General features: G+C 35.1%; 3 protein-coding genes across 12 annotated transcripts in view; all 3 read left to right on the top strand.

The window, feature by feature from the left end:
* The first annotated feature begins 47 nt into the window (after positions 1–47).
* On the top strand, positions 48–17,214 carry tank (EI24 domain-containing protein tank). Its single transcript, XM_071598475.1, has 7 exons — positions 48–133; positions 243–418; positions 507–762; positions 1,271–1,390; positions 6,546–6,769; positions 6,916–6,990; positions 14,086–17,214. The coding sequence occupies exons 1-7, from the start codon at positions 119–121 to the stop codon at positions 14,189–14,191; spliced, it is 972 nt and encodes a 323-aa protein (XP_071454576.1). The 5' UTR covers positions 48–118; the 3' UTR covers positions 14,192–17,214.
* A 3,470-nt stretch (positions 17,215–20,684) lies between these two features.
* l(3)87Df (lethal (3) 87Df) lies at positions 20,685–21,560 on the top strand. Its single transcript, XM_071598486.1, has 3 exons — positions 20,685–20,906; positions 20,991–21,166; positions 21,319–21,560. The coding sequence occupies exons 1-3, from the start codon at positions 20,883–20,885 to the stop codon at positions 21,458–21,460; spliced, it is 342 nt and encodes a 113-aa protein (XP_071454587.1). The 5' UTR covers positions 20,685–20,882; the 3' UTR covers positions 21,461–21,560.
* Positions 21,561–25,466: 3,906 nt separating this feature from the next.
* The window catches only part of Pcmt (Protein-L-isoaspartate (D-aspartate) O-methyltransferase), a 10,299-nt gene continuing 8,932 nt past the window's right edge, over positions 25,467–26,833 (top strand). For 2 of the 10 annotated variants that reach the window (XM_071598482.1, XM_071598481.1), the window contains exons 1-3: positions 25,472–26,041; positions 26,187–26,343; positions 26,423–26,559. In XM_071598482.1, coding sequence (XP_071454583.1) covers positions 26,223–26,343; positions 26,423–26,559 — 258 coding nt within the window. In that variant the 5' untranslated portion in view covers positions 25,472–26,041; positions 26,187–26,222. Of the gene's footprint in view, positions 26,042–26,186; positions 26,344–26,422; positions 26,560–26,833 lie in introns of all 10 variants that reach the window. The other 8 variants (XR_011703653.1, XM_071598484.1, XM_071598476.1 and 5 more) reach the window with 7 other exon arrangements.

Consider the following 26,833-nt stretch of genomic DNA (forward strand, 5'->3'; position numbering starts at 1 on the left):
CAATTGAATATCGTTTCATAAGTCGATTGTCATATTTTCTATATTTACTCCGATCAGCTGTGATTGTGGTCAAGGAGTTAGTCGAGTTCCTTCAAGTGTAGTACGTGGGCTCAGAGTGATGAATAATTTTTCGGTAACTAATTTTCTAAATTCTCGTTGCCTTTTTAAATTAACCTATATTTCATAATGGCCACCTAGAATTGGTTTCTCATGCTCATATATTTCATCTAATTAATTTTCAGGGAATTCTCTATGCAGTTTTTAAAGGATTTGTAGATAGCCTAAAAGGAACAGTTGTCATATTTTACTTGGACAAAAACATAAAAGAGAGGGCTTTACATTCTCCGTCAAAAGAGCAAAGTATTTCCAGGAGGAAAGATTCTAATCGTGAAGGAACTCCTGCTGTTAAGAAACATGAGTAAGAAATTAGTGGTGTATTTAGCCACATAACTAAGAATGTTCTTACAATTTGCTATTCCACAGTTGAGATAATATATTATTTACAGGGAGCCAAAAGTCTTAAAGCGAACGCTTCAATGTTGTGCGTTAAATGGAGTAGTTTTTTGGTGCAGTATCATCATTTTTGAGGCAATTGTGTTGCCATGCCTTCGATATTTGGTTTCGTTCCTATTTGGGCATTCGCCAGATATGGACAAATCTGTCTGGTATTGGATGAAACCATTTCTCTCTTGGACATTTAGTGCTACATGGGTGTTGCCGTTATTCTTGTTGAGCAAAGTGGTTAACAGTTTATGGTTTCAGGTAAATATCTTGTCTATTAATCGATGAAATCATTTTGCACCTGGAAAATAATTTTATAAGTAACTTTTAACTTCGAAAATAAAGGGCATCTTTTCAAATATTTACTCTAAGGAGATACCCAAGTCTGCATGAAGGACCTCAGCTTAAAGTCATTGACTATTATACTCCGTCTACAATGAGGAATATTTGCGATAACATTTAGGTCATCACAAAATAGAAGAAATAGCCTTTTTCAGTTAACCTTTTGGTCGTTGTTTTTAAGTCCAAATTCCTGTTATGCTTGTTTTGTTTACGCCTGTGCGAAAGAATATGGAATATAGTCATTAACATGTAAATTAGCGAAATTAACATTAAAGATAGATTTAATTAATGAAACGTATAAACTATACCCTTCCACCAGTTGAGGATTGGCTTAAGGGGTTTAAATATTAGTTGCCACAGCGCTTGCGATAATAATACAACGGTGGTGCTCAGTTCCAAAAATCATGTGATTCCATTACATTTTCAGGATATTGCCGATTCAGCATATCGCTACAGTAGAGGGCGCCCGCAGTTACTCTCCAGTGTCAGCAAATTAATTGCTGATACACTTTTCAGCATATTAGTTCAAGCTCTTTTTTTGGTGCAGGTAAATAAATATTGTGTTAGAAGTTATATATTGGGTAAAAGCCCATGTAAATATTTTGCAGTCGTACTTACTAGGAACTTTTGGTGGTGTTTTATGTAATCATTAAGTATTTTTTACAAATATTTGAACTCATCTTTAAATATAAAACTGTATTTTTTTCAAGAATATTCAGATTATAATAGTTTTCAAAAATGAGAATATGATACTTCTAAACACTTGATTATGATGGAATCAATTGAAAATCTTGGGGCAAAAACTGGTGACGGCTTTGGTTTTAAATTTTGAAGAAGACAATATCTCCCTAAAACAAAAGTCTTGCATCCAGACTTTGCTATCTATAATACCAACATTAAGTGACAATGAAGCATATCAAATACTGTGTTATAGTAAATAGTTAACAGTATTAAACAACTTTATAACTGTAAAAAATGATCTCCTCTTGTGTATAAATACAAACATTGTATTAAAATGTGATTTGACTTTACTAGTTTGTCCACTTATATATTCATTGAAAAGCAGTTGGATTGTAAATCTATGCCATCCTAGAATATTATCTTCTATAAAATAGTCATTTGAGATTCTTTGTGGGGTTTTATTAACTTCCTCCCTGACATATTTGTGATATGATTTATTAATTTCTTTGACGAATAGGGGAAAAAAAATGCATTATATCATCTGTGATCCAAGTCCTCCATGCATTCCAAGAAATCCTTGTGCCTTAAAGGTGAAAGGCGCAATGACTCAGAATCATTGTACTAGTTTGGCTTAACCTCCAGCATTGAATCTGACTTTCTATTTTAATGTTGAACATATTACCCCTCCTCTTTCTTGAAAACTTCATAACCTTTGCTTTGTTTACATTTATTCTCATCCTATACCCATCCTATGTGCATTGGACGTTCAACCTATCTGGCTGGCATGGGTGACCCTATCAGGAGCAAAAATCATTGCTCCCACCAGCACATCTGAAGGGGCTGTCAGAACGCATAACCCCATCCAACACATTAAGGTTCAACATTTACAGGGGAAGTCCATTGGGGAGGAAAATATAATATCAGACATATAAAAATTCCTTTCATGAAGAACGGAATTTATATTTCCACTGCTCCTTATTTATATACAACTAGTTTCAATGCTTAGGCATCATCATCAGGTACCTCATGTAATGAAGATGAACTTCCACAAAGTTAACCCTGGAACAATTGAATGCATATAAAAATTCATTAATATGGCAAAATTTATAGTTTTAATTATTTCAATACATTGATTTTTTTGCATAAATGCTCTTGTAGCCTCAAAATCAGCAGGTATTAATCAAACATGAGGAGATCCGTGAATGTTGAACCCCTACTTGCATTTTGTTTGCATATACATACCAGGGCAAGCCCAAAAGTACGCAACCCAACAAAGAATACACAAAAATTTTGGAACAAAATGGATTTTTCAACATAACCTCCTTTCAGCTCTATACCCTTTTCCCTGCAATGTTCAATAAGTTCGATATCCTTTTTATAATAAGATCTGTCTTGCTCCTCATAATAGCCATTAACTTCTGACATCACTTCTTCACGGTTGGAAAATCTTTGACCACCAAGCCATTTTTTCAAGTTTGAGAATGGAAAATAATCTAGATCTAGCAAATAAGGTGCATGAGGTAGCAATTCAAACTTAATTCATGAATTTTGGACATTGCAATAATGGATTTGTGAGCTGGTGCGTTTGATGAAACAACACTTTCTTCTTAGCCAAATGCGGTTGCTTTTTCTTGATTTCTTCGCTCAAGCGTTGCAGTAAGTTTGCATAATACTCACTTTTGATAGTTTTTCCTTTTTCAAGATCGTCCATGAAAATTATCCCTGGGGCATCCCAAAAAACCAATGCCATGACCTTGCATGCAGATGAAATAATCTTTGTCTTCTTTGGAGCTGGTTCTCCCTTTTGAATCAATTGTTTTGATTTTTCTTTCTTCTCGGGTGTGAAGTAATGGACCCATGTTTCATCCATGGTTGTGTAACGGCACAAAAATTCTGCTGTGGTGCTGTGAAACTTTGCTAAATACTCATTTGAAACATCTTCACGACAATGGTTTTGCTCAGGTGTGAGCAAAAATGGCACCCATCTTGCACACAGCTTTCTCATGTCCAAATTTTCTGTTAATATGCGATGTACAATGCTTTTTGAAATGTCTACTATGTCTGCTAGCTCGCGCACTTTCAGGCAAGAATCATCCAGTATCACTTTATGGATTTTCATAGTAGTAGTATTTAGGGGAAGCAACCGACAGCTGAGGTAATTTGCATGGATTTTCTTCACTGTTTCTGTAGTGGTCACCTCATTTAGTCCACCAATGCAATGCTCGTCTTGACAGCTCGTATGGCCTCGTTTAAACTCCGCTACCCAATATTTGACTGTTGTAAACAAAGGAGAAGACTCACCCAGAGTAGAAATCAGCATAGCTTTTATATTGGTTGGGCTAAGGCCTTTCAAATAAAAGTATTGTATCACATAACTATGACCAATTTTCTCCATTTTCACAAATTCACTGAAAAAGTTCACTATTGATGGCTGCCAAACAAACACTAAACAACATGGCGCATTCAAACTTGAAACATATGCTTTCTGGATTGTGTACTTTCTAATACAGAGATATTTTTCAAACAACTGCTGCCATCCCTAGGTCAGGCCAGGTACCTGTGGGCCCCCCCATGTATAAGGATTGTGTAGAGTATCACCCTGCTTTGTTTAGTAATGGTGGAAATTATAGTTTATTAATTAGAAAGATTTATTTTTGTTAAAATAAGAATATAATTTGATTATATTATCTCTACATATTCATTCACATGGTTATAGATACAAGGAAAAGGGATTGGAATACTTATAAAAGGCAAACCCTGGAGTGGTGGGGAAAGTGGAATCAAGCAGATCACAAGTGTAAAAATATTTCCTTGCCCAGGACTTGAAACACGTATCTTTTGACTTGCCAGGCTGATGCTATTACGGCTTGAGCTATCAAGGAAAGTTTAATTACACTGAAATCTGCTGGGGGTCTAATCTGTGTGGCAGCTAAGTGCCCAGATTCTTTGGCTAAGAGATGGCATTCAGGAGCTGCTTCACCAACTGAAGGAGAAATGGGCGAGTACACAAGAGGACAGGGTAGTAAAGAAAGTTATCATACAACATCATAGAGGAAAGGAACAGTGTGTTTTGTGGCACACCAGAAGAAGGAAATAAACCAGAATAGCCGAATACATACATAAAAGAGTGGTGTGCGAAACACCTCCCCGATTGTGATACGTCAAGCAGTTTGTGCATAGAAAGACTAGTCTCATCTGTTTTACACAGACCTTGTATTAGTATTATCTATATGGAGTAAGTGGGTAGCATTATATAAATTGAAAATGATATGGAATGTCAATTATATGTGAAAGAAACAAAACGATCCCAAATGAAGTAACCTGTATGACAGGTAAGATTCAGTCCAGGCATTTGATGTACCTTGGATACCCATTTAATTAAGTTTCATTAGAAATAGTTGGTGGTCAAAATAGTGGAAACCTTTGGGTAAATTAAAGAACATTGCCACATCCCCGTCTTCTGATCAAGGGCATTTAATGTCACAGTTATTAACCAATAGGTAGCTGAAGAGTTAGACCTGTGTTCCATAAAAACATGTTGAATGGTGAAAAGAGATTAGTGGCCTCAAATTAACAAATTAACCTTGTGTGGAAAGCCTTTTCAAATGGCTTGTTAATTTGTTTTCGGAAAGAAATTGCTCAATAGGAGTTTTGTGTCATGATATGACCGTTGTTATTATAAAAGAGGATTACTTTGGAAACCTTGAAGGGGGGATTGAAATGCTCCTCACCCAAACAATTTGTCTGTAAGGAAAAAAAGAGGCTCCTTAATGAAATCAAGATATTGCAAAATAAAGTAACTGGGAATTACATCAAAGCCAGATCTACTTTTATTATCTTGTTTGAAATATTATTATTTTAAATCTTGTAGAAAATAAATACTTTAGGGTTTTAGGTTGGTGGAAGTGGCAGCTAGATTAGGAGAACAGTTTTGTTTGGATGTAGAATTGGGTTGAAAGTGATCGGCAGAATTTGTAGCAAGTTGGGAGAGATCCAAATGAGGAAGTATTATATTTGATCTAGAATTGAGACTGTACCCTTGGTTTTGTTCAGGAAAAATTAATAATATCCCTAATTACTTTACATTTGTTGTGAGCACAAGTGAAACTTAACTTACAAGGAATAGCAGGTCAATAAAACTTTCTAAGAGATGAAAAAAACGTGTGAGGTAGGGGGTTTCCACGTTGTATCCCACTACAACAGAGTCTAGGTTGAGCATGAACATACTACATCAGTGTGTTTTGAACTAAAAATGTAGTCCATATTAAAAAGACTTGGTACTGGATTGGTAATATGGATATGAAGTACTTCCACAAAGTGAAGTCTGAAACAGTAGAATATAAAAATGTAGTAGCGCATTATTTCTGATGAAGAACCAAAATTATAGAGTTTTGAATGAACCAGTGCATACTAGCTATTGCAACTTCTTAATACTATAATTCATAATATTAACCAAAAAGAACTTTTGTATATTCAATGTGAAAATGAATTTATTTCCTCAAGGTAATGCTTCAACCCTTCCTCTATTTTATACTCACCCAATGATTAAAATATTATTTACCCCTTTGTATAAGCCGTCCCCGTGTATGTGTAAGCCGACCCCGGTGGTGGCGGGGTAACGTCCTCGTCTGCCATCCCAAGGGTCGCGGGTTCGATTCCCGCCTGGGTGGGTTTTCCTCCACCTAGGGTTTGGGTGTTTGTAAATGTGATCATTGTTATCGTTGTTAATAGTTCGATGTAAAGGCCAGAATGCGCTGTTTTCGGACTTATACTGAATAAATAAAATAAAAATAAATAAATAAAGTATGTCAATCAAGTACCCTAGCTACATTTTCATCTACACACCTGGGCACAAGGGTGCTACTTCCAAGACTTTAAAGTGAATGTATCTATTCTAGTGGTAAATTGTTTTAATTGACTCAGTCTTACTGCTATTGGGATAGGCCTTGCATAATAAGCAGAAGTCCTATTAGTCCTAATAATATATCCTATTAATTTATGAATATTGTTTGTAATTTCAGAGTATGCTTGTCAGCATGCTGCCAATTGCTCCTGTTGGAGACATTGTGTGCTTGCTACACATGTGCCTATTGTATTCCTTGTATGCCTTTGAATATAAATGGTTCAATATGGGCTGGGAACTACACAAACGTTTGACCTTCTTGGAGGGAAATTGGCCATATTTTGTTGGTTTTGGCCTCCCACTTGCAGTGTTGACTGCTTTGCCATCATCCTACATTGTCAGGTAGATATTTTGATTTCTGCATTTGTATTTTTCAGTGCTTTGAAGTACGTTTAGTGAATAATTAGATTCTTTGTGTGAAGATTCTGTGGAATATAAGTGACTTAAGTGATTATGAAGCATTCTAATTCCCAATCCTTAATTTTCAGTGGGTGTGTCTTCTCAATTTTATTCCCATTATTTATCATCAGTGGAAATGAAGCCGAGCCTGTCACAGGGGTTTGGTAAGTCTTCCTGCATGAAATTTTGTATTGGTTTCAATTAACTCAGTGAATATTCAATTGCTCCAGGCTCAACGTTGTGGAAGTTCATGTTTATTAAATGAAGAATACAATGTATTCTTCATTTAATAAACTCAGTGAATGATGTAGAAGTATAAATGTGCACTGAGGTGGCAGAGTGAATTTGATCTGTTGAATTAGTGGAATAGTAAAATTCATGAAATTGAAAAATGTGGTGTTATTCTAAGCATATTGCATATGATGGGCAAGTTTGTTCCTTGTATGTTTTGCAATAGTATCATCACGTCTCCCCAAAACACAGATCTATTTGCTAGGACGGTTATTAATGTGAAATTGTATTGGGTGTAATACAGATGGATGCAGCATCTTAACCTTGAATTAATAGACTCCTCACACTTTTTTATATGCTTTTGGTAAGTAAAACCATCAGTCAGACAACTTAATGCAGGATTCCTTCCTCCAGAGGAAGAGATAACTCATAACCAGGCCCATGTCAATTATTATACCATCCAGGTACTCACATTTCATTCTCTCCATAACTTTTATACTCAGTGGATTAGATAGATGAAAGTGAAGCCAAAGTCACCTTGCAATGGAAACCCTCTCTCAAAGGGAGGATTGATGGTGGAGAAAGAATTGGTATCCTCTTGAGATAGGAGAGGTGGATGTCATAGTCATCCACAAAGTGGCAGTGACCAGTGAACATTGATTATAATATTAAGAGCCCTTTCAAATTCCTTATGAGACAACAGTTGATTTATCTTTTCTTAGTATTTTCAGCTGTATTTTTATTGAATACAGAGGTAGACTCTTCCATCCTAAATATAGAGTAAGCATTTTATTTCAAACTTGCCCGGCCAATATAACTAGTATTTTAAGTACAGAAAAACTGTATTGTGATTTTACTAGCCAAATATGGAAGCATAAGATGATTTTTGTAAGCTCTTTTTTTCAAACCGTGATAGTTCAAAGTTCAATTTTTGCATTTCCTTGGGTATCAGAATAGCAAGGCTTTATTGTATTTAATTTCATGTTAAACATTACAAATTCTATAAGGAAGCAAAAAGTTCCAGTCATCTATTGTACTATGTGTGTATCTAGCATGTTTCGAAAATAGCCCTAGAACTTTGTAAGAGTATATACATTTGTTTGTGTGTTATCATCAGTATTTCAACCTTAAGACTGGTTTACTGCAACTCTCCATTTTTCTGTATTCACTGTTAATTCCTTCACCCCCTGAAAGCATTTCTGTTTTATGTTCTCCTTAATTTGTCCTATGTGCATGTTTGTTGTTCTTCCTCACAGGATCTTCTCTTGAAAATTCTGTTTATGGGTCATGTACCATATTTTGGAGTTTCATAATGAATCAAATTACTTAAGCTTTGACATTTATTTTTTTATTATTATAGTTTGATTATCATAATGGTCGCTATTACTTAATGTGATGTTAATGTAAAAATGTAAGAGGTTCTACCTATTGTCATTATCTTAATGTGAAGATAGTGTAGTTTTAGTGTATTATTATGATCACCCTTAAGGTGTCATGGTATAGTACCATGGGTAAAAAATTTTAATGTTACAGAATTGAAAATATATCTTGTTCTAAGATTGGCATGTTCCATAGAACATTTGAAAGATAAACATTCCAGTTGCTTGTAGCTATGTTCAAGTGCATGAATGAAAATATTTTAATAGTTGAAAAGTTTTCAACTCCTGGACAATTGAATATTCACATAAATATAACATTTTTGACTCACATTTTACTACATCAATAGCTCTGAAAACTGGAAAAGATTAAGATGTATTCCTCCTGAAGTCAGCTATCAAGATCTGATAAGAAAAAAGTTATTTCAAATTTCATAGGAATACCTTAATTATGCAGTATGGGTTAAATACTATAAGTATCTGGCCTAACGTAAGCTAACATACCCATAGAACAACCACTTACCTAGAAAATCATTCCATCAATGTCTCAATAACATATTTTCATGCTACAATGTTTGGCAGGTAGAATTCTTGTTGGAATCTTTTAATGATTTTTCATTTCATATCTTGAATGAAATATAAGTGATTAACATCCATTACTAAAAAAGAAAGAAAGACTCGTACTTTTCCACAGATTTTATTATACGGTACAACGCGTTTCACCGACTTGCGGCATCATCAGGTACAAATTTGCAAAACAGACAGAGCAAGCATATATACCCTCAGGACAGAGTGGGGGCGGGGAGGGTTGGAAGGATCAGACCATATAATTTCTAATGATTCCGCACACCACTTTTCTCACAAACACGCAGCCCTCCACTCCATGATCCACCGCCTCCTACACATCCCCCTTTCCCCCAAAAACTTCAAAATTGAACTCGTGAATATCACTAAAATAGCTACCAACAATGGTTTCAACCCCAAACTAGTTGACACATTACTACGGAAAAAACAAAAAGCAATGGCCATAAAAAGCATTTTCGTGTCACAGCCCGCAGTGTCTAAAGATTTTAAGTGGTGCTCGATCCCGTTTCTGGGAGATCTTTCATATAGGATTTCCAACTGCCTACCCACCTCTCTCAAAGCAGCCTTCTACCCACCCATAACCCTCTCCAAACTTCTAGCCAATGGAAAAGACACCCAGGATAGCCTTCTCAAATCAGGCATTTATAAACTGAAATGCGAGGATTGCAACAGCGTTTATGTCGGTCAGACCGGCAGGAATATCAAGTTACGAGTCAAGGAACAAGCTAGGTGTCACAAAAATCAGAATAACAACTCTCTCTTCGCCAAGCATTTACTAGAATTCAACCACAGCAGTGACTTTGTCCCAGAGATATTACACACACTCCCAAAAGGATTAAAAATGGACGCTCTCGAGCAATTAGAGATTAGAAGGCACTTGGTGAACCCCAACATGACACTTTGTAATGAGCAATTATTCCCATACCCCTCCCCACTCCTCTCCGAGAAATTAGCCTGGAAATGGTCAAAACAATCCATCAACGCACCTGCGAGCCCCCACCCCTCTCAAATCCTTCCAACCCTCCCCGCCCCCACTCTGTCCTGAGGGTATATATGCTTGCTCTGTCTGTTTTGCAAATTTGTTCCTGATGATGCCGCAAGTCGGTGAAACGCGTTGTACCGTATAATAAAATCTGTGGAAAAGTACGAGTCTTTCTTTCTTTTTTAGTAATGGATATTAATTACTTCCACGAAGTGAAGCCTGAAACAATAGAATATATAAGTGATTAACTTTCCCAGTCATAAATAGTGTTTTAAGGCATCATTCTATATTTCTTAATACTTTCCACAATATTCAGGGAAAGCCAATATTTTATTATGTCTGAGGAGTGCATGATCTTAGACTGGAATGAAAGGACAATATTTCTGTACACCCTAGATATGATTGGCCATCGGATATTTTTCAGCATGATGACACTTAATAAAAAAATGTTTTAGATGATTTAAAGGTGAAGCATTTGAACATCATTGTCAAAATAAAGGTGAAAGTTATAAGGGCAACTAGAGGAAATAATTGTGGGTTTGCCTAGAAGGGGACATTTTATAGTGATGGAAGATTGGTATGCAACGGTGGGTGAAGGTCAAGATGGCTATGAGGTGGACTATGGTGTTGAAACAAAGAATACCTGTGAGGAGTTTGTTAGGAGCTAATTATAATGAGCAATTTGTTTAAACATCACAATAGGCATATTTATTCATGAAAAATGCCCATGGATTCACAGAGATATCTGTTAGGATATTTTATGGTGGGACACAGATTTAGGAATAACATGATTGATTCACAGTTTCCTAGGAGTGGATGCAGATTCAGATTATAATTTATGTAGTGCAATGTTGGATTCATAACCATAAAACAATAAAGAAGGATGAGGAAATTGAATGTAGATGTATTAACAAGGATGTAAAGCGAGGAGTACCTGGAAGTAGTGGAAAAATTAATGAGTGAGGGCCAGTGGATTGGTAGAGTAGAAGAAAGCTAGTAACATATCAAAAATGTGTACCAAAAGCTTCAAATGGAGCTATAGGAATGGTTAATAGGAAAATGACTAGAAAACCATAGATTACTAATTATAAGTATATAGGTAAGAGAAGGAAATGGAAGAATGTAAACATAGAATTGGGTAGAAGAAGGTGAGAGAGATAAATAATAAACTGAGGTAGGAAAATGAGGCAAAAAAGTATGGTAAGACATAGTGGACAGTTTAAAAAGGATGAGTAAAATTGATGTACTTTACAGGAAGCGGAAAGCACTCTCTGGAAGCAATGAGTGCAAATCCATGCACACCATCAAAGAAACTCCAGAAAAGTTATTAATTGAGCCAAGAAAGGTTCAAAAGAGATGGAAGGATGGAATAAAGGGGGTATGTGGTTAATATATTAGGCCAAGAAGATATTGAAGGAGAATAGAGTGCAGGTGATTAAATCTTAGGTCCAGGTACACTTGATTGTGAGATAGAAAGGGAATTGAAATCAAATAAGGCTGTGGGGTAACATTTCTGGTGGACCCCTTAAGGGTATAGACAAATGTGGAAGGAGGAGTTGTTATGGGATAATTTGTATTATTTATGAGAGAGGAATTTGGCAGGAAGGTGTCTCAGATGTGATAGTTCCCATCCAAAAAAAAGGATAGGCAGTCATATGTGAGAACTGTAGAACAGTAAGTTTGATTTCAATCACAGTAAAAATCTGAGACAGGATATCAATAAATGGATGGGGAGTAGGGCATATTATACTTAAAGGATGATCAGTTTGTGTTCCAGGAGAGGAGAGGTATGTTTCATGTCATGGTAGTAATCAGGTCACTGGTAAAGAAGAATGTATGGTAAAATCAGGATTTACATATATTTGTTCGATAATTTTGAGAAGGGATTCAATTAATTGAATCTGGTACAATTAATGAATGTATTACAGAGGATAGGAGTAATACTGGAGGAATATGGAACTTATCGTCAACCTGTACATGGACTGCTCAGGTATGAGTGGCTGGTGGAGGATTGGGATAAGCAATCCTTGGAAGAGATCATTATCAACCTGTTTTCAAAGTATAGGTAGATTTTATAGCAAAAGAGGTCAAGGAAGAACTGGATATAGGAAAGAAAGTCAGTTAGTAGAAAATTCATGAGCATCAGATTTGCAGATTATTAAGCATGAAGTTAGCCAATCAGCCAAGGGATTACAATAATTTCTGAGCATACCACTATCAAAGCAGTGTTTTGAATCAAGATGGTCAAAGTAGTATGGACATAAGAAGGATAATATACGGGCAATGGAACTTTAAACATGAATTGGGAATCAATAACAAGGACATTGAGTAAGGATGTGAAGAAAAAATTTATTAAAACCTTGATGTGGAGCATGGCTTTGTACAGTGCATAAATATGGCCACTGAAGCATGATGATATGCATAGATAGGAGGTTTTTAGATGCAGATATGGAGAAGGATGGCAATGGTAAAACTGAAAATTGGAAATGGTAAAATAGATGGAAAGGTAAACATATCAAGAAGTCCTAGTCATGGTGGGAGAGGCGAGAGAATTGTTGGGAGCAATATAAAGGAGGTAGTGAAGGTGGATGCAGAGGGTTAATAAAAAATAGTCATCTTTATTTTAGGATGAGATTGAGATTATGGACGTTCAGGTTCATGCAGAGTTTCAGGTTTAACTTAGTGGAATTCCTTCAGTATGAGGGTAAAAAGAAACTTTACACTTCCACAGTATAGGTTTAATATTTCACTGCAGGACTGCAAAGGGTGAACCTGCTTAGCAAAAGACGAAGACAGTCCCATCGGCCCAGAAGGTGATGGCGACTGCTTTATGGAGTAGTCAAAGAATTGCCTTCATCAATTATCTTCAAAAATTTGAAACGATAATGGGGGAGTAACATGAAGCATTAGTTGACAAGATTTAGGCGGAATTGGAAAAAAAGAGTGCATTTTAAGAAACGGAAAGTGCTTTTTCATCAGGACGGTACATCTGTTCACATTTCAGTGGTTGCCAAGGCTAAAATTCACCAATTGCCCTTGAAGTTGGTTGACCTCTCTCTGTATTTACCAAATCTGTCCCTCAGTGATGTTTTCCTGTTTCCTAACCTTAAAGTTTTGCTAGGACAAAGATTTTTATCAGACGAGGAGGTTATTGCATATGTAAACACCTATTTTGTGGAGAAAGACGACTTCTATTTGGAAAGGTTAAAAAAGGTAGATCATCGCTGGAAAAAGTATGTTGACTTAAAAGGAGGCTATGTTTACAAATAAGATTGAAGAAAAAAATGTTTTATTTGTTAGGTTGGAAACTTTTCAGACCACCCACAGACATAGTAAATATGAATAGCAAATATGTACAATCCACAGAATTGCAGTTCTAAAAATCTATAAAGAGCGGTTAAAGACTAGATAAATTTAGATTTAAAAATATTAGACCAGAATTTATAATCCTAAGGAAAAGATATCGGGAAAAGTATCAAAGGGCATGAATATCTGAACTGATTGTCTCAACACTGACTACCCCTATTAGCCAATGGAAATTACTTCTAAGGAAGAAGATGGCAGGCTAGTACAAGTAGGTAAAGGACAGGCTATTGAGAATAACCCAGGAAGGTAGAAGAACTATTACTTGGAACCGAGTTATTTCTGATGTACTAATAAAAGTATTTGGCTTACCTGTGGTTTTCCCATCACACTGCACTTTTGCTCATCCTATTATTATTATGAAGTGCTAGTTTCATGATAATCATGGGCTTCAATTACAGTCAAAGGCTCCCTAAGACTCAAAGGTGCCATGATGGCAAGGATAATATCATATATGTGTATAGACATAAGTACTGTAACTTACCCAAATCTGAAAATGAATGAAATTAAATTCATTTTATGACTGACCTTGGTGTAGAGTTAGTTAAAAGGTAGACTTCAAATTGTTTTTATAATACTATATACTTATGATTGATGGTTATGTTTATTGCCAAATCATCTTAATGTTTCCTAAATAGATACTCTTTTGATAGCTTAATTAGTATAATGTGATAATTATGTGATATTGGTAATAATGCCTGGTTTATCTCCTGTATTTGCAGTGACTGTCCCCTTCAGCTTTTTTCTCCTGTTATTGCGATCTCCAACACACTCTTCAGTCGAACAATTGGCAAAAAATCACCCAGCAATGCTCAATCTAGAAGATGATGAATGTTTGGTAACTTGTTCCAATATTGAACAGAAATGCTCTTTTGGATTCCATCAGTGTAGCTTTTCAGAATTCATGTATAAATAGATGGTTAAAGGTCCCATGAAGTATCGGAGAACAAGTAGTTACTGGATTATAGTTTTGATTTATTTTGTAATCAAATCCATGACAATTAGTGCCCATATTGTGCCTAAAGAAAAAGGTTCACTACAATAATATCAGATTCAATTCTTTTCTACAATTACCTTTCTCACCTTATTTGTATACCTATATCATCATGTACATACATACATCAATAGGGAAACTAGTCACCACATCCACTTATGGTTGAAAATTATACTTTTGGATTAAAAGTATGTTTTTACAAATAAAGCAACCCTTTTGATATAACCCACACAGTACTTACTCAAGTGTCTTTCAGAGTAGAGAAATTTATTCTTAATACATGTGTATGCATTGTGTTTTTTAAAATATACATATATTAATAATGAGTGGAAAATTCATCTTATTGTAATTTTGGTGGTACATAGTTGGTGGTGACTCATGGAAACCTAAGTTAATTTTTTTAAACCATTACTCCTATCTACCTGACAACCTTCAGTTTCCTTATCACTTTTTTGGTTACATTGACTGATCGTCACCCAAAATCACACATCAGTCTTCATATTCCAAATTTTATGACCCAAATGAAGTAGATAGTAAGGTTTTATATTCTTTTAAAGGAAGAAAAGAAGTGATTATAGTTTTTCATAAAAGTTTAACCAGGGCATAAGAGAATTCACTCTTTCCATCCAATATGATATCATTGATTTATTATGTAAAAAGATTTTTGCAGTTATTTTGCACTGATTGTTACTGAGAATTCTCTATTGTAAAATTATTGTTCCTCATAAAAATTACATATTTAAATGTTGGGTATTTTCTCTTCTTACTATTGATATATATTAGTTCAGAAACACTCTGCTATTACTGTAATTGCAATTACAAGTGTTTTCTAACAAATACTTATGGCTGTGAAATGTATCATTGAAATAATGTGCCATTAAATTGTGCAAAGAAAAATATTTATGGGTGTTAAAATGTGCAAGTATAAATGTTGGCATTTTATTATTTAAGGTTAAAATATAGTATATTGATTACTCTTAGTTTGAGAAGCAGAAACCGTCAGTTTAGCTGTACGTACCTATGATATATTATAACTGGTGTTTAATTATTAATTCTTAAGTGTAGCTTTTTATCAGTTTATATGTATTATCTCTAGACATCACTTTTGGGTGTCCTTACGTTAATACAGGTGGTTATTAGCTATATTGACTCAAAAACTGGTTGTGCTTAACAAAGAATTAGCCAAAGGAAACATGTACTTACTCTCTTCTTGCTAGCTATCATGAAAGGTAGTTAGTGAAGGTGTTATTTAAAAAAAAGAAATGGGTGTATAGGTACATTTAAGCTGACGTTGAATACACTGAAATGGATATGTGCATCAAAGTTTTAGCAAATTCACATATGGCTTTGCTTTATGCTTCAAGGACACATCTGGGAAGGCATGGCTTAATTACATTACCTACCCTCCTATTAGCCTAGATATTATTAGAAGTATTTCTTTATCACCAGGAAAGTAAATATGAAGTATTGTGTTATATTTGCAAGTAAATGAAGGCACGTCAATAAGTTATGCATGTTTGTAATTAAGATTTTAGAGGATTTACTGGTTTCATACAATCACCTAAAAGGGGAAGACCAATTTTAACTGCATCTAAAAGAGTTGCATTCATATGTCTTAAGCACTCTTGGGCAGACTTCATGTATATCATACAGAGTTTATTGACCTACTGGGTATGTGGTTCTCATAGGACAGTTAGAAAAGTCATAACAGTAATTGATAGTTGCATTCAAATGTAGCCCCAATTCAAATATTTACTATTGAGATTAAATTGGATAAAGTATTGTTTTAATGTCATATAGTGCATGAGGGTGTATTGATTACAAGAAAATTTACACCTAGATGTACATTAAGTGTATTTCATATCACTGCCATTAGATTTCATTTGAATATTTTAAAATTTCTTAACTTTCGTCAATATCTTCCTGAATGTATGCTGCACACTTTGCTAATAGTAAAGAATGCTGTTTTATAATGGTAAGAGGATGTTATTCTGTGGATGACATAAGTGTGAACAGAAACAGCAGTTTGAAGTGTTGCTCAGAAAACAAAATAAATCAAATATTTTCATTGCTAAGAAAATTAATTTTAAAGATCAAATCAATTTTCAATGAAGATACATGTATTAATGCTGCATGTATCAACTATGAAAGGGTAGTGTATTTATGGGGATGAAAATTGACAGAAAATTCTCTCTTAGTGAAGGGGTAGAAAGGATGGCAGAGGAGTACTCATTCAAGAAAAATTAATTCATTTTCCGAAAAAACTAGCAATGTAGACAGCTAATTGTCAGCTGTGGTGCTGGCTGGTAAATTATCATAAGCAGTGAATGTAATTTTGAGTTAACTCCCTCATAAATGGAGATAAAAATGAAATGATACGCAACATGAAGAAGACATTTAAGTATCATAGAATAAGTAGATAATAGCACATATTACCTATTTAGTATAGGAGTGTGGACCTTAGACTAAATATCCTGCATGATAAGCTTGTGTCAGCATTTGTTGTGATGAAGTGGAAATATAGTATCTTAAAATTTATTTTGACTTACGCTGCTATAAGCATATTGGTTATGAATTATGGTTGACTCCTCATTGCCCATGCTAACAGTTTGACTCTTGGGTTAATATTTGTTAAATCCATTGTTTATGGTGATTGCTTTTTGCATCACAGTTAAAGCATTTTATTTACCAGGATGTACATTCTCAAGTTCACTGATACGTAGATTTCTTTAAAAAAACATCATGGAAATTATCCTTTGAAAAGGCTACAAACTAATGTGGAACATTTTTCTTCCATTGTTATTATCACCTTAAAATCATATGTATAAGTTTGTATACGTGCATATCTGTTGTTCTAATGTGTCATGTTTGCCATTTTACTGAAATAAAATAAGAAATTACTGTTTTACAGTTTTGGGTATTTACTTTAAAATAAGAAGTTGCTGTTACTAATACAGGTACATGTGTTGACCAACTTGAGAACTTTATTGGAGTTCAAGGTGCTTTAAGGAGTAAAACTAGCTTCAAAAGTTTCACAGTCAGTCGGTGTAAACGTACCGGGTGAAGTGACTCCAACCTTGCAATAGCCCCCTTTGTGTAACCAAAATGAAAAATAATAATAAATTTCTTGGCTCCAATTAGGGATGCAAATAGGCAATAAAATAGTGACCAAAGACACAAAGAGGCATAGTATGGTGCGCAAATGACCTCAGCTGTTGGTCACTTCCCCTAATAACTACTACTAGGGGTAGTATGTGCTTTAGCCATGGAGTGTTCCCAGTGTGAAAGGTGTTAAGACACTTCTGCTCAAACCATTCTTCTCCTGCCTATGGCTATGCATGTTTTAATATTCATTAATAGCAAATTGTTAACTTATCCAATGAACATGGCATTATTAAAAATGATGATCCATATTCTTCCTTAGAATTACCAAATATGTGTACTGGAAATGATAATATTGCAGTCTAGTTGCATTTCATCAGATTTCAGGAATTTTTTATAACTTTTCCTACATTAAAAATAAAAATTTCCTTGTGATTTTTATTCTTTCCCTTGCTTCTGACTTCACTATTCAGTGATTCAGACCATCTGCTTCAGAAATTTCCAGGTGACAAATTGTACAGTAGATCACAGCTTAACTAATTTGGACTTGGTTGTGTTTGGGTTACTGAAATTCCAATTAAGCATGCACTGAATGTGAAATCTTTTGTTGGAAAATACGAAGAAAAGGAATGAAAAAATGAAGATAATAGAGTAGAAATGACAAGTTTGAATCTCCCATCAAATATGATTTTAGCACTGGGGAAACTTGATGTTAGACAAAACACATGGAAATGATTTTCCTTATAACTTAACTTGCATGGCAGCAACATAACTACCATACCATGCACTCTTGCCTGTCCTGATTTAAAATAAACCACTCGCTACTTTCAGTTCTTGGCAACAAGGAATACATACACAGCGTACATCTGTTAAGAGGTTAATCAGAATTACTTGAACATTGCAAGAGTAGTATCAATAAAGGGATATGTATCATACTGAGAGTGAATAAATACATGCTGCTGTGGTCAATATGGAGCACTTTATAATGTATTATAACATCATTATTTTTTTGAACCTCTCAGCAAACGAATATTTAACATTGAAAATGTCGTTTTGATGCTGTGCTGTGGTTTCCTCAAGATAGATGATCTTTCCTATAATCCTAAGTGTATCATTGAAAGGAAAGCTCTCCTGCTGGGCACTATTGTTGAAAGTATTCCAGAATATACTGCACAGAACGATAGTAAATGTGCCAGCTAAATATACACGGATGAGTTCACTTTCCCCAATGTATTTTCATTCCTCATGCTTGACCTGCTGCAGCAGTAGTAGTGAAGTTTAAGCATCATGATAAGTCATCAAGTCATTGTGCAATGGCAGGTTGTGAAGCCAATTGACCCTACCACTGGATTGGATACTGGTATGGCTGGTATACCAGGCTTAGGGAAAACATCTAGCTAAATGGCATCACATGAAATGTTCAGTAACTTTTGGTAACAATATATAATATTATTTTCATGGTGTTTGTAATATTGATGAGGACAGATGTTGAGCAGTGCAAAAATCCTTATGATTCATCAATGATTCAGTAAAAATGATGGTCAACTATGAAAAATTTTAATATAATATGTACAAGATTGTTTGAATTATAACATGGTGGAATTAGGTAAGAAGAGTAAACTTGGCCATTTGGGATACACTTCTTAGCATACTTCCAAAAAAGCCAGAACAATTATAATAATTGCTGCCAAATTCAAGAATGTAATTTCATTATAGGTATAAATCAAATCACTGCATTTACGGTTTATTTTGATCGTAATGCTGAGTACCTAATATTTTGATTTGTTTGTTATGTACTTGTTTGTTATGTTTTTCCCCTGAATTTAACACCATATAGGGGCCTGTATGCATATTGGGGCTATACAATTTAATTATGAATAATCATTACATGAGTCGAGGGGCTTACTGTAAAGTAGGATGTTGTGTTTTGTTTGGAGAGAAAAGTTACTAGTTTGGTGGCTTGTGTCCATCCAAAACCTACCTTAACTGGTAGATTACCTTTAGTAATTATTACATGTTATTATTTTATGATTGACCGGATGTTTATAAACCAGTGTTCACATGAAAGAGGATCTTTGCGTTTGATATGTTCTACTACAGTAGAGTACTGTGACATATTGTATTCTCTAATTATTAAGTCTATAGTAGAGGGGTGCACTCTACTAGATACATTATACACCGAGACATTCTCATGAAAGAGGCCCTATGCATTTAATATATTATACCAAATACATAGGTAGAAAAAACCGCTGTAAACAAAATGGGTGGGTTGGTTTAATAGGGTGGTAAACAGCAAGGGTGGTTTAATAGGTTACAGTATACCTAACCTTATATTATACGCATGACCATGTGAAATTCACACACAAGGGGGCCAATTTCCTCTCTCTCTCAACACTGTTGGGAGCTGAGGGTACAAAAAGATAACACAGAATCGAATAGGGGTTTCCTAGTTAATATCCCAACATCCTACCCACTAGACTGCTGCATGTTCGTTGATCGATACTTTAAGAACTAATATCTACTGCATATGAGCGGCAATAGATTGCGTGTTACTCTAAAACCACTTTATAAAAATCAACTTTACTACTGCTATGTATGAAGTGAAATTCCATTGCTACCAATCATTAACTCTGGTTGTATACCAAAAATTCTACCAACCAAATTGACGTTTTAAAACGAACCGATAGTATGAAGGGGGAGAAAAATTTCTCCTGATAAATTTTTTGTCTGCCTGTTCCTTTTCCCATTCATTTCCAGAAAATTATGAATCCGAGAGAATCATACCGCTCCTTTTGGCGTGGAGCATCCAAAGGAGTCATTCAGTTATGACCTTTGTGACTAATGCGCACACTATTCGATCTTATCCTGCATTTATGAAGAACCAAAATCGGAGCGTTGGAGCCAAAGTTGAGTTGAAATCAAGCAACCTCCAGACAAACACTGAAATATGTAGATAATTTAGATTGTAGTGTTCATTCCTATGGATTTAATAATGCCGCCTAAGCATAGGAACTAATCTTATGGAGACGTGGGAGTTAATCATTTGGATGGGCTCTCTTGTTAGAAGTATTCGATGCACATAACGAGCAAGAGTTTCTGTTTTATTACGCACCTTCGGGATAAGGAAATACGCTCCAAGTACATGGAAACGTAGTTTCGAAAGGCTTTAATGCACGAAATTATAATTATTAATCCTTGTCCAAAGGAGTCGTTCTTTCAGGTCTAATGAGTTGCAAATTGCGCCCTCTTTTCTTGTCTGGTGATCTCGGCCGCAATGTTATAAATACGGTTGTTAGTTTCGAACAAGTTGTTCTTTAAGTGTATACAGAGTTAATTTTCTAAAGATTAAATAGTGATTCGTAATCTACAAAGCGCTAATGTTGATGATAACAAAGTGATCCATGATCATTTAACTTAACAGATATGTCTACACCCGAGAATTCGAATGTGAGTTTCTTGTGATCTCAGTAATTATGCTTACACTTTTTGATATAAAATTGAGCACCTGTTAGCAATTTGATCGATTTACAGAAAATCCTCCTGTTCGGTCGAGATTTGGAGTCAATACCATGCTTTAGAAGTTCCCTTTTGTACGGCATCAGCGGCGGAATAGGTGCTGGATTGGTTTACTTTATGTTCACCAGCAAGACCAGAATCGCTTCCCATGTTGCCGTGTCGTCATTTTGTGGTATAACATTAACTTATTGGTAAGAATACTAGTTTAAGTACATGCCTTAAGCTACTACGAAGCTAGAAGTTCGTAACCGAGCTGTAATAGCTTTCTGTTACCTACAGCGCTATTTGTGTACATGATTTTGTGATTTGACCAGATTATTGATTTACTCTTATATTCTGTTAGGTTTTGCTGTCGATACGATTACGCAAAAAAAAAATTTGCCATTTCACAGCTTCAACCTGTGTTGCAGAAAGCTGCACTTTATGAAGGGGTTATTGATGAAACCGATAAAAGTAGCAGCGAAAAGCACAATGAAGACAAGTGAATCTGGTGAAAAAAATCCTTATTTTCATTTCTCATCATATTGTAAGCCTTTCATTGTATATACTTAACCAGCATTTAATAAAGATACTTACATTGTTGAACTACCATTACTATTGATGATCAGGATTGAAATCCTGATGGCTGGAGTTGTGCCTAATATAATTGATATGTTGACCCCTGGGTCTGACCTTAAGGTTTCTCCTTAACATAAAATACAGCCCGATGTCAACACCTATTTATCCATATTATTGAAAATGACCTCGTCTGATATTCACAATCACTAATATCCTTTGCTGTTGGTGTCGCGAAAAGTTGTGATACACAATCTGTAGATCATTAAATGCCAATTTTAATGAGATAATGAATTCCCTATTACAAAGGAGCACTCGACCAACCAGGCGATGAGCATGGTTTTTTAATGATTCACCATAACTATTAAAAACTCCCGTGCGTGATGATGTGAGAGACGCCCTAAAGTAGGTGTGAGAGATTCTTAATGAAACTAAGCTTCTTTGGTATTTGGACAGTGGTCTCCTAATGCAATGTTGACGATTGTTAAAATAATCCTTCCCTTTCTCTACTTGTATACAATGGATTATTTCATTTTAATCTTGTGCATTATCGTAGATAGTAATACCGCAAATCTTTGTCTGAGTAAACCTTTTTTATCCAGGATCATAGAAAAGGCCACTTAAATTGAAGAGAAAAAAAACATTTCATCGGGGACAAATACCAGCTACATAACACAGTGGAGATTTTGGCCCACTTAAAATGCATTGTCACCCAAATTTTGCATACCTGGCCAATTAAATAGCAGGGCAAAAATCAATTAGGCTACATTAATACATGCAGTAATTTCCTAGGCACTATCATTTCAATCTGAAGATAGCAGAAGGAAGCACAGTAAAAATCGGAGAGACATTCTACCTTCAAATGCTGTGGAAATATTTGACACCTAATAACAATTTACATAGAGAAAATCAAACTGAAGAGAGAGCAATAGGATGATGGAAATACGGTTGAAAGGGAAGGATGACAAACTGTTCCTTCAAGCACAGGAAAAACAAGTTAACCTAAACAGTACCATGAGCTGTCAGCAGAAGAGAATGGGATAATAAGACAAGAGTGCTCAGTATAGAACTGAAAGTAACTTGTAGAGAAACAATGGTAGAGATGAGATGCCCACCAAATAAGAAACCCGACTTTGGAGAATATTCTGGAAAAATTGGTACTTGGCAAAATTGACCAAGGGAAGTTGCCTGCGTGTCATATAGAGATGTATTTGAAAGACGCTACTAATCCATTCTGTTCTTCAGAGCCCTTGCCCTACCTGAGTTATACTTTGAGTTACATTGAGACTACTTTTGAGGCATTGGCTAATGCTGTTGAGCAAAATGAGGGCTAAACATGTTGTCCTTTGAATATTTCATTTTGAATGTTTTAACTTGTGCAATTATGAAATTTTTTACTAAGAGGAAATGTTTAATTTTGTTCCTCAGTCATCTAGTTGTGATTTTTTTAGGCGTCATGTTGATTGAGGAGAATGATGACTTTTTAAAGCAACTGAAATGATACTAACCTCAATAGTATTAATTTTCCTGATAATGTATACTAATGTAGTGAGACAATAAATCATTATTTATTTAAAATTACAGTTTCATTCTCCAAGAGGTCCATTAAATGAAGGCTTATTTAATATCCCTCGATTATAAAAGTTACAGCATGCAGCAGAATAATGTCATGCACCTAATAATCACCAAATCTGACACCCTCAGCCAACGATTACCACCACACGACCAATATTTTCCAAAAATATTAGCTGGGGATTTGGAGCACTCTGCCAAAATGAAAATTAAGAAATGAAATAGGAGAAGTATTTCTTAGGTCCACCAAAAAACTATTATGGGGCCCAAGGGTTTAGGGAGATATTGAGTGTTCTTACTTGCTCTTACTACTTACTTACTTAGTTCTTAGGTAAGTGGTTTTCAGGCATATTTTCGTCCTGTCACAAAGAAAGAGGACAGCAGCAGAATGTAAGGGTTAACAGAACAGAATTAATATCCCTGATGTGGCAAAAGTAGCTCTAAAAATTTCCAAAGAAAGCGTGAGAATAAGGAAAACACTTGGTTAGATATTTTAAGTGAAAATTAACTGGTTGTTTTAGGAAGGAGTAATTGTGATGCAGCAGTAGTAATGAGAAATTATTCAAATGGATGTAGTACAGACGGTGCCCTTGTTTACTTAGTTGGTTTTAACAAGCATGATGAAGTGTATGAAGTTTGTAGTGCATAATTAGAAACCACTACTTGGACCACACCACATACATTGGGGAAAATAGACGTATGTTATTTCCAGTGATTTTTCATACATGCTATCTAAGACTTCGAAAGGATAGAATTAGCTAGAATGAATGAGTTGGTGTCACTGCTCAGCACATACAGGGCTAATGCATTGGATCTTAATGAGAGTAAATGATGAGGAAAAATTAGCAAGGCTCTCAATTCAAAGGAATAAACATACCAATGAGGGTGTAGGTTACATCTCTACAAGAGAAGAAAAACTGAAAACTATTATTTGCTTCTCAGGTCAAAGCCTCGACATTAAGCATAAAAAGTATATTTAAAACACCATATAAAAATGAAAAAATAATCCTAGTAATAAAATAAATATAAAATCAAGAGTTTAATCTGATAGGAAAAGGTACCAGAAGTTTGATTAGGCAAAATAGTCTTGTAAAAAGTTGAATAATTTTTTCCCAACAGGATCTATCTTTTTCTGCTGTATCTCACTGTAGAAGACTTCACATTTTGTGGGAGTTAATCATAAATTTTCAATGTCATATTAAATATGCCTTGTTGACAGTCGGTAATCCTTTATATGTACATCACCTTTATAATAGGTGTCATGGTCATTAACTGACTGTTATTTAATCTGATAAAGTCCACATATAACAAGATATAGAAGCATAGAAATGGTAGGGTTTCCAAAGCTTTAAATAATGGTCAACCTTAAGACCAGAACGGTAATTAAAGTATTGCGATAATATCCCTATATTGAATGGAAAAACCCCTTATTAAATAAGGTGACAGACCTCAAAAGATAACATACAATTAATGGCTCTGCACTTCAGCAAAATACATTTGATAAGTATCTTCATCGAGAATGTCATAAAGACAAGCATGAAAACACAAGTTTTCAACTCCCATCCTCACTTAGCCAGAGGCGAAGGAACTAAGTAATCAGTGCCCCTTCCACGTGAGAATTCTCAAGCTTTACTAGGGGACTCAGCAACGGTGGGGACTTCTTTAAGAGAAATTAGAAGCATTTCTTTGCATTTTCCCCGTATTTGGGAATAACTTGACAGAAAATTTGACACGGGATTTATGATAAGAAATACATTAGCAAAAGAGGTATTTATAAGGAGGGTGGATGACAAAGAACTTCAAGTAAGATGTGAAAGATAATTACAGATATTAAAGAGCATAATGTAATGTGGTTTAGAAACTTGGCCGTGGAGCAAAGATGATGGTGAACATTGTTTGCACAAGAAGAATAAGGTGTGCAAAAATAAATAAACAACGAGCTGAAGGCCTGAGAGGTTGGGGATGATAGGAAGGTTAGACAGAAAATCGAAAGGAAGCAGAGACAGGACAGATTTTGAGAGAGAAAACAGGATATATTCTGATATAATGTAGTAGAATTAATTGAAGGAGGAAAGAACATCGGACAAAAGGAAGAAAAAAATGAGACATATCGGGTAGCATCACGGGTAGTTTAAACATGAAACCTTCTCATACTTTAATATAATAGCTTCTCATAGTTTAAAGGACCTTTCTCCGGTAAAAGAACTTCCCTTGGATGAATGAACTATGGTTTAACGGTTGTGATTTTTTTACCTCGAAAATACATTACAATTACTGAAATGTTTTTGCCAACATCGGGGTAACAAGATTCCCCACTATGACCTTACGTCATTTCCCAACAATTACGTTCATTACGTTTTGAGGGTACGAACGAAACAGAAAATGAAACATTGACACTTTTGGCAATAACTTTGGATCTAATTACACATTTGAGGATCAAATTATTTAAATGGTCATCTAGAGGACTCGCATACAGGTGCCCATGGTCCAATTTTGACACTAAGGCCCAAGTACGAATCAACCACAGTAAATGGCGACGACACAGTTTATAAATGCACATTTTTTAAGTCATGGTGAATTATGAATCTTTAAGCAATAATTGCAGGTTTCTGATACATAGCGGAAATACTTGTTTCATGAAATCATAAATCGTAGGTAAACCATAACGTATATTAAGGAAGATGCCAGGGAAGACCTGACATGAATGCATACATACATTAATCACATTAGCTATAATATTCCACTATTTTAACCACTGGGTACGTGTAAACTTCCACAAGGTCCTTAACTCCAGCCATCAATCTATGGATTAGCAAAGAAGTAACGGACGGTAACGGAGGCAAGGATTAGTGTTTTGTTATTTTTGTTGGTGTCGTAGTTGTCGTACCACAATTTCTTTGGCCTTACTGGAGAAATGAACAAGGCCCACAAATTTTACGGTTTGTCATTAGTGTGAAGTGATAGTTTTAAATTGAATAAATATTGATTCCTAAATCTATTTTACCGAGAGTTTATCATTTGCTACATTCCTCGTAATGCCTGTTTTTGTCTGTGTAGTACCGGTTGCTATTTTATGTATTTCAGGTTTGCGAGTAATAGCATAGATACTTAATAATATTTATGCCAATTGTGACTTCTTATGTCATAGGTTGGTTAATAGTCCTCACAATCCAACAGAGAGGCATAATGGCTTGGAGATCTCATGGTAAAGATAATGCGGACTTAGTAAAGAACCTGAAACGTAAGTGAAAGTGATATTCGCTGGAAAGTTAGTTTTATTTTTAATAGGATTTGATCGATTTACCTACTTTATTTTGCAGTGAATGGAATAATTAGGAGTAGTTCCGTCGAGGACGCAATGCTGCAAGTAGACCGGGGAAAATATTCGAAAAATAATCCATATATGGATGCCCCACAAAGCATTGGTTTTGGAGTGACAATTAGTGCACCTCATATGGTTGGTACCCTTATGATAAATTAATACGATAACATTGTTTAAAGTTTTCAACGTTGAATATTCGGGAGGGCTTGAAAACGGTTTAAGTTAAAACTAACGGCGGTTCAGCAATTTAAAGCAGTTATAATATTTTAAAATGAATAAAATATTTCCAAAGGTGTTCAAAAATCCTGCAAAATGTTATTTTAAATTTTACCTGAAACCTGTTTGCCTTAAGGCTAAATGAATTTGCGGCCTCACTATACTTAATTATTACGACCACGGCTCACCTTTA

Source organism: Hetaerina americana, unplaced genomic scaffold (genome assembly GCF_022747635.1).
Source record: "Hetaerina americana unplaced genomic scaffold, ioHetAmer1.1.p SCAF_10, whole genome shotgun sequence".
In the NCBI taxonomy this organism is placed as follows: Eukaryota; Metazoa; Arthropoda; class Insecta; order Odonata; family Calopterygidae; genus Hetaerina; species Hetaerina americana.

Bases quoted from the DNA above. Each gene is read 5' to 3' on its own strand.
- tank (XM_071598475.1), top strand. The intron at 419-506 runs GTAAGAAATTAG...TATTATTTACAG, and splicing joins CCTGCTGTTAAGAAACATGA to GGAGCCAAAAGTCTTAAAGC. The intron at 6,770-6,915 runs GTAGATATTTTG...CTTAATTTTCAG, and splicing joins CCATCATCCTACATTGTCAG to TGGGTGTGTCTTCTCAATTT.